The 17,719-nt window shown below is 40.8% G+C and overlaps 1 protein-coding gene across 1 annotated transcript in view; it reads right to left on the bottom strand.

Annotated features, from left to right (window-relative positions):
• Window positions 1-17,719, bottom strand: part of KIF26A (kinesin family member 26A) — a 93,489-nt gene that overhangs the window by 54,574 nt on the left and 21,196 nt on the right. The window contains exon 2 of the mRNA XM_014250039.2: window positions 8,731-9,231. Coding sequence (XP_014105514.2) covers window positions 8,731-9,096 — 366 coding nt within the window. The 5' untranslated portion in view covers window positions 9,097-9,231. The remainder of the gene's footprint in view (window positions 1-8,730; window positions 9,232-17,719) is intronic.

The raw sequence follows: 17,719 nt of genomic DNA, 5'->3' as shown, positions 1-17,719 counted from the left end.
AGAAAATCATGGAGGTACAGAATAAATTGAATGCAAGTGAATACTTCTTTGCACTGGGGTAGTGAACTCATGGAACCTGCTGGCATACAGAAGCCTGTGGAGCTTGAGAGTGTTTCAGGGTCAGACAGGGTTTGGATAAATTCCTGAACAGCAGGTCCCTAAACAGACCCTAAAGGGAACAGACAGGTATCTGTCCCTGTGAATTCTCCAGCTGAGCATGCCGGGGAGTATGAGCAGACTGCAGAAAGCAGCCAGGCTCCACAGCTCTCCCTAAATACCATTTCCAGCTTCACTGCTGGAGACAGCCCTGGGCTAGACAAGCTGCAGCTGAGACTCAGCAGGATATTACTAATGTTCTTATCATTCCCATCCAAATCTTTTCAAGAGAACCTTAGTGTAACTAGCAAGAGGAGGTTGCACTATTCCTATATCCCCTATCAGTACTTCAGAGTCATCAGGAGAAGCTGACAAGACTCAAGGAGATGTCCACACAGCTACCTTGAATGAACAAACTAGACCTTTCCCAAGCCAGGCATCACAAGGGCCATTCTCCCCTTCTTTATCCTTCCATTGCTACCTGACCCATAAAACAGCCTTGTACAACTCCATCACCTTCATTTTTGAGAAGCACAACAGAGACAGTTCTGAATGGCAGATCCATTATCTTTACCCAACAACACTAAAAACACAGCAACAGCCCCATGCCTTCAGCACCTTTCAAATTCTTCCTTTGCATAAGGTATCACAAAAGAACAAACTCATTCATATTTGAAATAGTAGCAGCCATGCAAATCCAGAGGAATTAACTCAATTGTCTCTTCTCCAGGCTAAACAGGACCAGCTCCCTCAGCCTTTTCTCATTAGAGAGATTCTGGAGAATCTTCTCCATCATCTTCACAGCCTCACCCCTCGATGGGACCCTCTCCAGGAGCTCTGTGTCTTTCTTGAACAGAGGAGCCCAGAACTGGACACAGCACTCCAGATGTGGTTTCAGCCAGGGCTGAGCAGAGGTGTCCGATCATGTGCCTCAGTCTGCTGGCAATGCTCTTCCTAATGCAGCCCTGAATTCCACTGGCTTTCTTGTTCACTAGAGCACTGCTGGCTCGTGGTTAACTTGCTGTCTACAAGGACCCCCAGAGCTCTTCCCAGCAGGTCAGTTCTGTACTGGTACATGGGGTTAATCCTCCCCCGCTGCAGAACCCTGCACTTGCTTTGGTTGAATTTCATTATGTTCCTCTCTATCCACATCTCCTGCCTGTCCAGGTATTGCTGGATGGCAGCACAGCACTTTGTGGTACCAGCCACTCCTCAGCAAACTTCCCAGGGCTGCACTCTGTCCCTCCATGCAGGGCATTGATGAATATGATGAACTAAACTGGAATCAGCACAGACCCCTGGGGAACACCACTGGCTACAGGGCTCCAAGCAGACTCTGCATCACTGATCAGAACCAAGGTCCAGCACAGCACCTGTCCTCACTGGCTCTTCTGTCATTTGGAGAAGAAAATTATCATCAACCCATTCCAGGAACCTCCTAGATTGCTTATGCCCTGCTGTGGTGTCCCTCCAACAGGTATCAGGGTGGTTGAGGTCCTTCATGAGGACCAGGACTTCTGAACATGAGGTTGTTCCTATCTGTCTTTGGAGGAGCTATCAACACAATCTTCCTGGTTGGGCAGCCCACTCTCTATACTGTCACTGTGAAATTATCTCATTGTAGTTTTAAAGTTCTATTTATAAGTCTAATAATCCCATCATTGATTACAGTGACTGTATTCAAATTATAAATCCATTAGCTGCTCAACAGTGAAATAAAATCAATAATGCACGTAAATGGGGAAAAAAGGAATTTAAATGCATACATTAACGTCACTTGAAGTAGCGCTATTTTATGCACCATCTCTAACAAAACTGTGTCACATCATTAGCAATAATGTGAAAAATCTTTTTCAATTAACAGAGCTGATTTGATGCTATGTTCACTAAAGTGGCAATCCATTCCATTAAACACACACATACAAAATGCTTGAAATATCTATGAACTCTATCCATACATCATAAATTCTCTCCTAAGTACTAAAACACAAAAATAGATACATCATTTTCTATTGATGCTTTTTAAACCTCCTGGTAGAACCTACCAGGCACTTCAGTGACTCTAGCTGCAAGGAACAAAGAGCACCAATTTTTGCCCCATGCTCAGCTGCTGCCACAAAACAACAAGAGATGCCTTCAGCAATGCTCATACTGTGCACAGCTCAACCATCTGAAGGCCCAGACCCTCAATATGTCATCATTCCAGTAAACAGCCTGTTGAGGAAATGTCAAATTCAAAGCACTTAAAAAAAAAAATAAATAGATGAAGTTCAAATACTGTTCTACATAAGCAGGACCACTGGCTAATCCTACCTGCATACAGCTGTGCAAATTAGTTCCTGTCATGTTCTAAACAGATACCACTGCAAGACTTTCCCCTTCACCAGCCTGCACTAGACTAAGCTCAGCCTGAATTTATTTGGTTTCTCTGCTGCATTAACTTCTGAAGCCAAAGGGTATAATTCATCTGTGGCCCCCCTTAACCCATGCAGCCCATGCAACAGTAGCCTCAAAAAAGCTGTTCTTTCTCAAATCTTGGATGACACCACTTCTGAGCTTCAGCCACAAAGTATGAACCTTCCTTGTATGGTGACTTCTAGTGCTGGGGTGGCATGGGGGGCATTGATTATCAGTTCACCAAAGGATTTGGAGTGTAGAGAACAAATGGACCAGCAGGAAGCAAAAGACACTGAAGGAAGCAAAGTGAACAGAAAAGGCCAAAGAAACAAGTTGAAAGGCAAAAGCAGAAAATTTAAATATTTGGGGTATTTAGTGTAGCTTATGATACACTTGCTAGATGAGAGAATTAACTGTGGGACAAAGGTAAATCCAGTGTATTATCATTTTCACATAATCTCTAAAGTCTGCTTGTGTTAAATCTATCTCTGATGAGTTATAGGTGAAGTCTGGGCAAACATTCCTTATTTTTGCCTGTTGAACTCAATTGTCAACAGAGGCAAGTATGGACTTGTTTCCTCATGAGAGCTGTAATAATAACTGCTTAGCCTGGAGGGGTGAAAGATCAAAAGAACTGGTTTCAGGTGGTAATTTGAGCCACAAGAGGGTCTGAGTCCTCAAAGACTTACCCCGTCCGTCCCACAACTGTAAAACCAATACTATGGTGGAAGTGTCAAACACAATAAAAAGAAATGCAATCCATACCCTCAGCCAAGAAAATGTTCATTTCCATCTTGTAGCCAATAACATCTCTGTTAACTCTTAATATTTTTCCTGTATCACTGGAAATACATTAAAAAGTAACTTTGCTTTCACCTTCAGCACCCTACACTGGGGGCAGTCTAGAATAAGAGAGCACAAAGGTCCCATCAACTACCAAAAACAGAGGGCTACACTTTCAGCTGCACGTTTAAGGCTGAATTTCCAGCCCACTCTTTCTAAGCCAGTCTGCTCACGGGCTGCTGGGGCAGGGGCTCACTGAGAGTGGCAGTGTTGTCCTCCCACATCACACCCCTCCCTCTGCATTCACCAAGGCACCAAAGCTCAAAGCAAGGCATGACTGCCCAGCTGACATGCTGCAGTCACAAAAAAGGTCTTTTCCATGGGAACATAAAATAGATTAGTATGAGAAAGCATTTAGTAACTTGGACCAAAAGGTTTCCTTCTGCTTGAGACTTGTGGAGGGTGACCAACAGTAACTTTGAAAATTAAGTTTTTTTACCACCCCCTTTCCTTTATGCACTTCCTCTACAAGAGCAGTGACACCAACACTATTGGAGCTAAAGGGCAAACAGAAAAGCCTCAGTGCAGTCCCTGCCTCACCATCTGTCTAGCATTGACTTCTTGAGGATGAAGATGTTATACGTGGAGTCTGAGAAATGTCCCAAAGCTCAAAGACATCCATATGTCTCACGGACAAGATTTATGGTCAATGCACTGTATTTTAATTGTTTCATTACAAAATATATTTCCCACATTGTATTAATAAAAGGTCACTGAAAAAGCTATCAAGAAGGGTTTTAAAAATTAATTTAAAAATCCATTTGGCATGACATTTATCAAAGTAAAAAAGTAAATGCTGGAAAGTAAATCTTGTCATTGTTCTGTTTTCCACAGTCAGCTTTTTATTGCATCTTTTAAACAAAATGTAAGTCACCCTTGCTATAAACAAAGAGGCTTTACTCTACTCTCAGACAAATCCATCTGGTTTAGATTAGGGTAAGCAGAAGACTTATTCAAACTACAGGAAAGCCTGAATTGTGACTAAAATAACTCGTAGGTTTTTCACATAAGACAAATAAACATAAGCTCTGTGATGTTCTGTGTACATGTGCTGTGGGTGAACCCTCCCTCTCTGAACCTCACAGACCCAAGTAATAAACTTATACCTAAATTTAAATTTGTGAATACTCTCAAGAACATACATTGAGCTTTTGATAATTTTAAAGTTTTGCATAGGCTTTAAAAGTTTTACTTAAGGCACTTCAAATTTTTTAGCACTCCAACTTTTTCAATTTCTTGATGGTGCATTTTTTAATGTATTTTTAAATCCACTTACAAATTGGTAAATTCTCAAGTAACCACAACACTTTGCCTTATAACCAGTGCCAGTTGTATATATTCAAGTAAGAAATACAGTGTGACCAAGATTTCACTTTGTGTAAGATGAAAGAAAAAGCAATTTTCAAATAAGCTTTATTTCACTGAGATGTCTTTATATCACATGGCATGGCTACTTTAGCACTTTCATGCAGTATATAACACTGCATAATAATAACACAGTCAATTTTAAAAATACAGTAAGACATCTTTTTTTCTACAATACAAAATAAATGCAGATACTTCTAATAGGCATACAAGTTGTACAAGTGGTTTTAATGTTCTGCCTCTCAGCCAGATTCCAAGACATCTGGGGAGCCCAAATTCCCCTCAGTCCTCTCCTTTTGCATTAAACTGGGTGGCGGTGCTGAGCACTGCTAATGTGTTTTTTTCATTTGAGTAGTAACCTTATATTCACTTGTCAGGTCTAGAAATAAAAACATCAATATAAAATTGTTTATTAATTATAGTTGTCAGGTGTCCAGCACAAATCAGCTGCCTTACCCAGAGTTACACCAGCTCCCTCCCCTCCACTGTGTTCACTGTCTGCTCAGACAACTTATCACTGCTACTGGTGATTATTTTCTGTAATTTTTCACAACAGGCCACTTGGGTAAAGCAGCTGATTACATCTTCACCTTTTGCACCTTGATTGCAATCCTAGTCCTCCCCTCCCTGAACCGTCCTCCAGATCCTTAATTACTGTTCCTCTTCACAGCTCCCAAAGCCCATGGTTATTATTTTGGTTTGAGCACCCACACTATGCCTCAAACACACATTCCTGTTCAAAAAATTTATAATCTATATAATGGATTTTTCACACTTGAACTCCAAACACATATTAAAAATTTACGATGTCCTGCACTTCTGACCCCCAACATTCAGCCCAGAAGTGTTTTCACAACCGTAAGTGACATTACAAGATAATACATGCGAGTTTGGGGAGGGAGATGAGAGGAGCAGAAATCAAATCTTTTTTTTATTTTCTCTACACAGACAATTCCATTCCCAACACTATTAGAACTAACCATGAACAAAAAATACAGATCCTGGAGAAACATGGGTGGCTGCAAGGTCTCCTGAGGTTTGGCAGATGTACACTGGGGTGTATTTTCACACCCAGAAGGCACTAGGTACACAGTAGCCTGCATCCAAAAAAGGATTTGCTCCTCATGACTGACATGGGCTCTACCAGTACCAGCTGGAAGCCACAGGGACCACTGGAGGACAAGGCAGGCCAAGACAGACATCCAAGATGAGAAGGACAGAGAATCTCTTGGAAATGCCTGCTGGTCTTCCACAGCCACAAAGGAAGCCTCAGTAATTATTTTGTAATAAATACCTGGGCTTTTGGCAATTAAAAATATTTGAGATGAACCCTAGCCTTTACCTTTGTCTTCCCAAATTTGTAAAATTAATCATGCCCACTTCCTATGCAGCAGTGAGTTAAATTACTGGGAGGGTAGGCACTGGGTAGGAGCCTCCCACCAGGGAGTTCAGCACCTGTTTCAAGTACCCTTTAGTAAGGAAAAAAGGTGTAAGTACAGATTCCCAGTGAAACAGGAGTATTTACAGGGTGGTCAAAATAACTGGTGCCACAAGCAAGAGTGGAAACTTCCTGGGAAAAGAGCCATCTTCTTCTTCTGCATTTGTGCAGTATGTTGCCTAAATGGAGGCTGGAGTCTTAAAAATCCAGTCATACATAATAAATAGTACATTCAGTGCTGTTCTTTCTACTGCAGTAGTTCTTGCTGCAGAATTCCTCTAGCCAGACCAGCTTTGCTCCACAAGACAGGAAGTATTACTAAAGACAGACATCACTAAAAGTATGTATATGCACAGTTCTCTTCTGGGTTAATCTGAAACCTAAACCCTGTCTCTAACTTAAGGAAAGAAAAGACAAAATTATCTCTCTAACCAGAAAGAAAAGAAAAAGGGTAAATCAATCAAATAAACTTTTCTAATAGGGAAGGAAGTTTAGATGCGAGAATCAATCGAACTTGGAAAATCCCAGTCATTGAAAATTTGTAAAAAGACGTAAGATAAGAATTGGACAAGAATGTCCTGCAGTGGATACTGTCCTAGACAAGGGCTAGACTAGCTGTTTCCTGAAATTTCTCCAATCCTATTTCCTTCAACACCTGTGATTCCTCAGGGGAAGAGCGTAGGGGAAGCACCCACCCAAACAACTTCATCAGACACAAGGCTCTTAACAATACAAAAGGCAGTGGAAGAATTCCGACAGACACAAGAAGCACCATCTGGAAAGAGATGCACTCACAGTCTTCAGTAACTACATTTGGGTTTAAATGAATAAAATAAATAGAGAGGAGAGATAAAACAACTGAAGACTAGCTTCTCTCCAAAAACTGCTTATAAATCTGAACGATCCTTGCAGATGACTGGATCACATCCAAGCTGCCTCCAACACTTGCAGTGTTTGTCCTTTCGTTAAAGGTCACTGTTTTCCAGGCTACTGAGTTTCTTTGCACATTTCTAAATCACACTTAAGCATTATACACGTTTTTCCTTCACAGGGGTTAAATGAGGCAACAGTTTTATCTTAGAATAGCATAGTGGTTATGGAAGACCACATCTATCAGTCAGCATGGTTAAGCAGGAAGAAATCTGTAGCTGGCTGTAACTGAATTATTCAGAACAAGAATAAGGGCAGACAAAGAATGAGCAGACAAATACTTCTTTCAGAGTGCAGGCTTCTTAGCCCAGCAGCTTTCCCATTTTTCTTTCTCTGTTTCTGTGATATACAAAGAACTTAAAAGGCAATTTAAATGTAACATCATACACCATACATGGCCAAATTGATTCCCAATGCATGAAGAAATGCTTTAGAGAAAAGCTCTCATAGCAGAAGTTCCTTATAATCTATGAAGAGGTGAATGGGCCATTTTCCCTTTTCTCAGTGAATGACCTGATGTCAGTGGAGAGTCACTGGATTTAAATGGGAACCCCTCAGAGGTGGAATGTATGTGAATTCACAAATTTCTTTAAGAGAGGAAAGTATGGGAGGGAGCAATCAAGTCTCCAAGCCTTTTCTGGATGAAAACAGAAGTCAGTCTGGAAAAGTAACGTTACATAGCAGCACTCAAATATTTATCTTGGATGATCTTGGAGCTCAACCAGCTGAAGCTACCAAGCAATATTAGGCAGTATTTACATACAACAGCACATAAGGCATTATGTTAAATTTAAAGCTGCTTGGCACCAAAATACCTGATCTTGCAAGATCCGCTATGTCATCTTAAGTGAAAAGCATTACTTCAAATTGTACACATTTCATCATGACATATAGTCCCTTGTTCACTACCTGAAAACTGGTCAGGAATAAATCTTAGTCAAAACCAGCCACATACTGCATCCTTCTTAGAACAGTTCCACGGATAGCTACATAATGAACTTGCTTTTAAAGGGAACATGCACCTCTATAAAGCCTTTCCATTTCCCACAAGAGTTCATAAAATGCACGCAGAATACAGGAAATCAACATCAAGGCTTAAAATCCAAGTGCAATGACATTTACAGGCATGTGGCTCTGAAGCAACCTCCTGAGCCCCTTCCTCAGCAGCAAACTGTTTTGCAACACATCTAAGCTGCAGATTAATGCTGTGCATCACAGTCCATCAACAGCAACTGCTGAACTGCACACAGCATTAGAAGCTCAGCACTAAGACTTGAGGGTCAAGTTCATCTTTGATATACTCCCATGAAGCTCCCAGAGCTTCATGTGTGACAAACTTGGCCTTTTGTGCTTCTCTAAAGGGGTTACCAGGTATGTGACAGACAAATAACATCACCCGCATACATGGAGCTAGAATAGGTGCAAAAACATCTGAGGAAAGGATCTCACCATGTGAGATAAGAAAGCAAATTCCTCGTGACATCTGATACAATATCTTTCAAAGCTCTTTAACCCTTCAGCTCTTGAAACATGCCTTAGAATACCGTTAGCTGATCCCCACGAAGATAAATATGTATAGATCTCAAATTTTATCGGCATCTCTCTGTATGTCCACACACACGTGCAAACGAAACTCAAGCAGATGAATTATCACTACTTACTAGACAAGCCTGAGGCAGGAAGCTGTTCACCCTGGAGATACTCCACATGCCCTCGAGGTACTGCTGAGCTTGGATGGTGACGGAGCTCAGGGCACCACTGAGACCGCTGGGAGCCACTGTCACTTGAACGCTGGAGTTGGGAAAACTGCCCACGCCTTGAGACCATCCGAGTCCTTTCTTCCTGTCTGCCGCAGGGAAGAGACCGGGCGACTTTCCAGGCTGCCTGCCCACCTGCCCAGCAATGAGTGGCAGGTCTCTCTGGGAGGAGACAGCGACCATCCTGGGTACCATGCTGGTCACTGCCCCGGCGCCGGGCGGGAGGTCAGGCATCTCTGGGTAGCTGGTCTGGCTGAGGGTGTGCATCATCTGAATGGCTTCCTGCTTCAGCTGATTCAAGTGAGTGGCACAAGTTTCACATCTGCTCTCTCCTTCATTCCTGTTTTTCTGTAAGTAGTCAGGCACTTGAAGCTTGTCAAAAATTAAAGCTGATAATCGTGGGTCCTACAGAAGCAAAGAAAGGGGGAGAAAAACACCATACTCAGTTAAAGCAGTGCAGAAAGATAAAAAGGAGAGGAAAAAAGAAAGTTCTCTGAATTGCTCTCCACTCACAGAATTACTTTAAATTTGTTCTGGTAACTCTCAGCATTTTTCCCACTGAATACCCTAACAGGCTCACAGTGGATTAATAAACCATAAGTGAATTCATCTGTATTAGACCCAGCATGAAAATTATCATCGAAATTAAACAGTAGAGCTGCGGTGTTCTTGATAACTGCTCATTCTTCTAATTAACTCTCCTTTGGAGACATCTAAGGCACCCGTGTTCCCCATGCTTAGGAACAATGTTAGTTGAGATGCTGAACCTACAAATATCATAACTTGATTCAAAGGCATACCACCATCAGAAACCCAAGAAAATTAAAGTATTTTAAAAAATTAATGCATTGCCTGGTAAATGTCTTGCCACCCTTACCCACAGAAATGATTAATCAAGTGGCATAAAAGCTAGTTTACATGGTGCTGCCCACAGGACCATTACCTCTGATCTTTGCAACCCAGATGGCCACAATATTCCCTTCTGCTACAGTTGCTTTAATGAGAAATAGATTTGAGCCTACAGCCATGAGTGAAGGTGTGACAATGTGCACACCAAGACCCTGATTCAAAAGCAACACCTATTTTGTTTCCACAGAGCAATTCCCCACTATCCCTTGGCTAGTTCATTTTAAGGCTGCTAAGACATTTTAAAACCCAGCACCGTGTTTCCACTTCAGAGATAGAGTTACCTATCTCCTGAAACACACAAACGCCTCCCCATCCCAGGCCTGCTACTGTAAAGATTAGGCAAGAGATTAAATCCAGCCCTGTCGTAAATCTGCTATTGAGACTAACACCAGGCAGTAAAACTGACCCAGCTTCACACACTCATAGAGCTCTCTGAACAATTAAGGTTTTAATGAAATCACAGTGCAGCCAAAGGTTTATTTGTATAATTATTTTAAATGAAAATATTTAATTTTCTTGTTAGTAAGTAGGACACACATAGCTGGTAAATCAGCCATCCAACATATGCTGGGGATATCCCCAGATTGGCATTTGTTTTTAAAAATGTATTACTTTATGCCAAGCTGCAATTCCTCTCTAGGAAATGAATATCCTATTAGAAAACTAATTCTGGTTTTAATTACAATGCACATCAATAAAACTCTTTAAAGAAGTCTTGGCACTGGTACTTTGACTTTGCTCTGAATTCAGAAAGTACTGAAATACTGCTTAACTTCTGCATCAGAATTTATTTCTGTTGGACTACTCCTGCAATAGTTTTCGTCTTTCACAAGACACAGGTCAGTGTTGATAGAAACCATTGTAAGTATATCTAGCAGCACATTATCCCACAGCCAAAAGCCATTAACCAAACTTGCTCTTTCTGCAATAATCTAAATTATTGTTTATTGACTTAAAAAAATACTTCTTGGGCTAAGAAAAGCTACTCCTGCCACTGACTGAACAATAAATTGATTCACATTAGTGAATCAGCATGTTCACTAAAAGTGAAGTGAAAGACACTGTTTCATTTTTGTCTCTTCTCTTTATTGGGCTTTAGATCCTCCTAAAAATGCCTTTGAAGTTGCACCATTTGCTTACCCTCGTGAAGAAAATTCTTTTCCCACCAAACCTCACAGAAGATGGTAATACTGACTTAATAGATATAGTCAGGAAAAAAAAAAGAAAGAGTAATTAATATTTTAGAAACTTTTTTCTATCCCTTCAGCAGAAAGTGCTATTGGTTAGACTTTAAAAAACAGAGACTCAGCGCTGCAAGCACTATTTAGCCTCAGGCAAAACAAAGGCCATGCAGTCTATCTCCCAAGAAAAACAAACAGCACCGTGCTCAGTGCTCCTCAGAAACTTCTCCAAGGGAGAGCCCTCTGAGCAAACACTTGCTGAGGCTGACACACAGCATCTATTCAAACAGCCCCAAAACACAGCACCTTCCAGCGTGGCTGCCCCGTCTGCGGCCAGGCACATCCCTGGGCTCACTCCTTTGATCCAAGCTGGGCACACAAGGAAGCACCTGCACGTCCCAACTGCGTGAGCCTCATCTGGCAATGCTTAAATTGCTATCAAATGTCAAAAGTTTCAAATAAGCAATTAAAGCGAATTACTAGGTGAAACAGGCTTCTCATTTAAAAGAAATTACTTCTTTTGATGTAAAGAAAATTAATGACCCCAATTCTAGCTCCATAAACACAGTTTACAGCATAAGGCAGATCAGAGTCAGGCCTGTCTTGCAGTTACAAAGAAATCAAGTGGATGTCATATTAAAGGGGGGGAACAAAAATAAATTTTTTAAAAATATATATTTAGAAAATTACACAGAGCAAAGCTTATAGGCATATAGCATGCCAAATTTAAACTTCATAATTTATTTATAGGTTGTTTTTTTTAAAAAAAAAAAGGCTTCTCATTTTCAATGCTTATATTTTGCCAAGCTTTACAAATAGCCTCTTACCCCACACATCCAGTCACCCTCTGTGACCCCCAACTCACATTGTGGCCAACCTTTTCCAGCACCTCAGGGAGGGCCCAGCTGGACAGTTAGATTACTTTTATTTTTCCACTCTGAGAGACAAAAACACCTGGCTAATGGTTGGGCGTGAAGGCCAGAGGAAACACAAGTTACTGTTAAAAACATTAACCATAACTTAGAAGTTTAGCCAGCCCCATTAAAGAGGTTTTACTGCCTGGTGACAATGCCTGGTCCTGGGGAGCCCCAGCTTCGGCAGCTCGCGCCCTAACAAGGCTGGGGTGGAAGTTACACTCTTGTGTTTAACAGAGGGAAGAAATAAAACTTGAGTGACCAAATGTGTGACACAAACGTGGGAGGAGTGAAGCAGCCAAAGCCATCCTTGCTGCAGCTCCACCAGCAGACAGACAAACCAAAGGGGGTGTGCAAATCGCTGAGGGGAATGGCACAAAAATTTAACACGCAATACACAAGCCTGTGTTCCAAACAGTGCTCCAACACCTCTTTAGTCTGCTACAAAGAACATGACTACTTTGTTTCTCCACAGCATAAATAAACTATGCTGTCTTTGTCACACCTACTTTCCAAATTCTCTTCTTTCCTCCTGAACAAGCAGGATAAGCAGAATACTGTGATGCTGTAACATTCACAGCTTCCCCTCCCACTGCAGAAACCAAAACCCCTCGTTCAGACTCAGCTTGTTAACTTTTGCATACAAATTTTAGATCTTCAAACATCATAGACTGTTAGAATTGTAAAATAAATGGTCTCACTAGGAACTGAGGAGCCCAGCAGCCCCCAGCAAGGTCAGGGCATGAGATAATTACATATTCTTATATGTGGACAAATTTTCTGAATGCTTGAATTTACCACTGCTTTTCAGCAAGCAGTTCTTACAGACACAAGCCAACTTGCCAACTGCTGCTGGCAGATTAAACACACACATGCAAACTGCCCACATGAGAGGAGCTCACAGAAATGGTCTGCAAGTTCAGGATGGTAAACTTGGAAAACCAGGACTGCTCCCACTAGAACACACAGCAAAACACCCATTTCCTTCAGCGTTTAGCCTGAAGCCTGCCTTCAGGCTTTACCTCTGAAACCAGAAGTAGGGAAAAGAAGCACAGATTTTAAAGCACATCCAGCAACTTGTAACAGTGAGAAGGAAACTAGAAGTCTCTAATTGAGGATTCCCTCTCTGATGTAACAGCTCAAATGTGAGCTCTCATGTGCTGCCTCCCCAGGAGAGACAGTGAGGACGGAGCAGGGTCTCAGCTACTGAGGTAACACCACACGCTGCATGTGGGGACACCAACAAAACCCACATTTCACAACTGTAAAACGCTACATCCCCAGACCGTTGCCCTTGAAACTACAGTCACAATTCAAAGCAATTGGAATGTGGCCAAAGGCAAATATCTCCAAAAATCCCTGCTACTTAGCTTAGACACCAAAGTCACTGCCAGGTTTTTAAAGCATGAAACACCAAATTACCTCCCTGGACCTGAACTATTCTGAGAATTTGAAGCAGTTTGTCAGTGATAACTGCGCTTAAATTAGATTATTTTGAAATTAGAGGTCAATCTGTAATTTCCCAAGTACTTACAGTTTGCAGTTAGATTTTCTGTTTAACTAACAAGAAAGAATAGAGAGCTTTTCTTCCATTGCAAAAGAGAAAGATAGATACAAGCTTTGAATCTTACCTGCAGCTACTGACTTCTAACTCTCAAACTAAGCAAGAGAAGAGAAGGCAGAAAAGCATCTGGATTCTCACTTAAGAAGTCCCTGAAGTAATACCCACCCATCTGTAACCTAATCCCTTCAGCGAGGAACTGTGCACAGAGTGCGAACAAACGATGACGAACAAATGATGAAAAGTCAAATTGCCAACAACCATCCTCAGTAATTATCCACAATTTTGCCTGGCACTGGTTTCTGCAGTGCGAGTGTATCAGGAGAAGTATTTGGCATTCAATGAAATTAAAGTCTTGATAGAAATATAATTTAAGAGAAAGAGGAGTCATTGAATGTCACACTGAAATATATAATTAAATACAAAGTGAGGTGAACAACATTTTAAAAGGATGCTTTCGGAGAAAAGAATGTACTATCCCAGTGCAAAAGAATCAATGCTAACGATTTTTTGTCTTAATTGTCCTTCCAGATCTCTGCCACACTGCTTACAAATTAGTTTTTATCTTACATGACATTGTGAAATATCCCCTAATATCTTCTACATTGACAAATACCTTGAAGGCTGATGCCTGCTTTCAACTATATAGCAGTCATTGTGGGAAAAAAAAGGGAAAAAAAAAAAAGCAAGCACTATATACAGCAAATCCAGAGCGTGTTCAATGTAATCAAGGGGGGAAAAAAACAGTGTTAATAATTATCTTTTTAAGAAAAGTTTCCAACTATCTGACTAATCTCAAGGAATTGAAAATATGAGCTTTAAGTCTTCAAGTAACCCATGTTGTGAATTCATTCAGTCACTGACCTCATCTTATCAGAATATAAACAATCAAGGAAAAACAAACACATGAAGCTTTCACAAAAACAGAATTCACCTGAAGTCCCATCTCCTGTGGGTTAAGGGTATCTGGAATTTGCAGTGTAACTTCACTGTCCTTGAAAACATTCCTCTGAACAAGCAGGAGAGCAATCCACATTTCCAAAGTAAGCAAAATGTGCAGGCATTAAGAAAAAGGTAGATACATTTTTAAGGCTGAGTTCCATTCGGCCTCTTTAATGTCTCACTACCTTTAGGTGGAAGGTTAATTTAAGCCAAAGGACTGTGGCCCTTCTCCCATTCTATCTCCTACCAGGATTTCTTCAAATCTCCAATTCCATTATTCCGTTTCCAGCCACAACCTGAGGTAATGCACACAGATAAGTATTTGTCTTAGTTTAGGGCAAATTAGGAATGAACAATCCCCCTGACTCTACCCAGCTGAGACTCAACCCAATTTCTTTTCATCTCTGGCAACCCAAAGAGTTCGAAAAAAAAGAAAAATCCAAGCACATTTTCTTACTTATAAAAAAAAAAATTACACAGTATCTCTTTTAAACAGTGCCCATCTTTCTAACAAAAGCCAAGCAGTACGATAAATCTGCTCAAAACCACATGACCCCGCACTAAAAATGACTGCGCCGTGTTTAGTTATTCGGCAGTTCCACTGAACTCTATTTATTTCCATTTCCTGCCCACTTTAATGTACTTCAGTGGCCTGCAGTAAAGTTGAAGCAATAGGTGTCTGTCATAAAGATGAATAGTGCTATTGGAATGCATAATACAGTGGAAGGAGGAAATGAGAGCAATCTGGTTTATTTACATCTCAGGCTCCCATCAGCACCTCAGCCCACCTCCCAATGGCTTCAGCTGCCTTTCCTGTTATCTTGCTGTATAGTCCCCTGCAATGAGTTGGCTTTTAACCTCTCAGAACCAGAGGGGATGAGCTGATCTCCCAGATTTGCTTTCATGAGATGGCAGAGTACTGGAGCAAACAGCCATGCAGTGTGCTCAGCGCAAAGAAAACAAAATAAAGGTAGTGGTTGCCATTTAAATTAATTAAAAGACACAAACAAAACAAAAGACCCCAAAGAGATCTGCTATCACCGGTAAATTTAGATCAACACACAGGAACCTGACTACTTCTGAAAAACAGTAATTACTGTTTCACAAAATATTACTTTTAATCTTCTTTCTTTACAGTCTAATTAAACAGATATTTTACTTGCCTTTGGAAAATGTTTTTCTTAATTTCATCCAATTTTAACATTTGGTGTGTTCTATAAACTATGCATCCAAACTAGTATGCAATTTTATGCTTATTTTTAATAGTGTATGCCTTCATTTAAAATTTATGACTTTTAATTTGCATGTTTATTGTTGGTTTTAAGTAATCTTTTAATTTTCCCTCTTGGGTTTGAGGCTTACTATAACTTCATAATGTAAATTCAGTACTGATTTTGTTCATGTGAAAACACCATCTTCCAACACACGTTGTGTCTTTTTTAATTTCGCTCTTATTCATTTTATAAACCTTCAGAAAAGTATTATAACTTGGAACAGCAGCAAGTAGCAATAGTTGCACCACACAAATTCAGTGTCTGAAAAGCCTTTGATACTACTTTCAGAAATAGCCACTTGGATGAAGCTGACTTTCAGAAGTTCAGGCAAAAACCTCTTACAGAAATTAGACACTTGTTTAAAAGATAAAGAGCTTTTCATCCCTAATTATTTTTTCTTTGAAATCAGGGAATAAGTTCTGGTTAGCCCATGAGCACAGTAAATCAGATTATAAAAACTCTGCCCATTAGAGTCTCAACTGCATAAAAAGTCACAATTTCTCTTTCCTCTTCAAAGCAAGCCAAGCACTCACAGGTTAGAACAGCTACTTGGGAAAACAATGCTGTCCAATGCCAGCACATTGAATGCCACCAACTCCACATACAGCTTGAGTTCAGTGAGGCTGCCCAGATAAGAGAATAGCTCAATTCCAGCATAGGCATGAAAATCAGAGCACAGCACCACTACACAGAAACATGCTGCCTTGTCAAAATGCCTCAGAAACACCAACTCTTAATATCATTTTATGGGAAACAAAAGGCTGTTCCTGCTATTAGAACTCAGTTGACAGCCTGTGTTTCCAGAATTACAAATTGCACTGTGAGCCTGGCGGAATGGACTCCCTCACTGATGAACTCTGACCAACAACCCAGCCCAGCCAGCCCAATGGACTGGGCGAGGAGTCACACCCATGATGAGATCTTCATGTTTAAGTGATCATAACTTCATTTGTCCCAGTAGAACCATGCCCATTTGTATCAGACAGACCTTTGATGAGGGAGCTCAAGAACAGCTGGACACCAGCCACAGTGAAAGCAACTCTAGCTTAGAAAGACTGCATAGGAAAAAAAAAAGTGCTTGGAACACTCCTCTGTATACGAACACTACCAGTGTTTCAGTCCAACCATCTGAATCCAATTAACAGAACGCTCAGCGGCAGAAGTTAGGGAGTGGACACATTTTCAAAATGAACATCATTAGCATAATGTAGATTTAAAATCAACTATGGAAACCAGCACTTGGCATTGGATCACACTCTTAGTGTCTCATTCACTCACTCATTTTATCAATTATTTGGTAAATGAATACTTGAAGACCATACAGAAACGATTTAGCCTTCACAACCAAAAGGCTGCCCATTGTGCACTCCCTTGCAAGCTACAAATTACTGCATACAGTGCACAGTTAGCACACCATGCAGCTTTTATTATTACAAAAGTGGATTTCACTTATTCTTCATCTTAATTAAGTTCCACTGCCTCAGTTCGACTGCTTCACCAAAAAAAAAAAAAAAAAAAATTAAAAAAAAAAACTTGTTGGCTGAAAAATTTTGGGTTTACATCTGAATTTAGGGAGCGCTGTAGTGGAGTTGAGTTTTAACTTTTTCTTGTTGCCTGGACTTAATCAAGGGAAAAAGAACCTAACAGGGATGAATAGCCTAGGAATGATGAAGAGCTGTAACCCCTCAACCATAAACTGGCCACACTCTGCCTGAAGAGTCTGCTTTAGTTCCTTTGCTTACTAGGTGGAACATATGAGATACCTCCTCCCTCTCTAAGCTGTTCATCCACCAGCTCTTTAATGTGGATTCTTGGATGGCTTTTTTTATACCACAGCTTAAGCAAGTAAATTCAGAAATCTGCAATCAGCTACCTGCTGGTCCTGTGTCCTCAGTATCTCTGGACTAGGATATTAGTAAGGTTCCATTGCTGTCCCTCAGTTTCAGATAGGCTGCCACGACATAGAAGTAATTAATCTCCTTCTGCTCAGCTCAACTTACACTAGAAAGAAAAGATAAATATGCAGATCCCAAGGGCTATCTTCAGGTGGAGGACACTGCCCAAAGAATCAAGTGATCCTCCTATGGAATCTCATTAGAGTGAAGTATGATC

This window comes from Pseudopodoces humilis, chromosome 7, assembly GCF_049639895.1.
Source record: "Pseudopodoces humilis isolate 2021_Gansu_Grassland_sample_001 chromosome 7, ASM4963989v1, whole genome shotgun sequence".
Taxonomy (NCBI): Eukaryota; Metazoa; Chordata; class Aves; order Passeriformes; family Paridae; genus Pseudopodoces; species Pseudopodoces humilis.
Note: the sequence above shows the minus strand (reverse complement) of the source record. Positions and strands in the feature narration are given on the sequence as shown.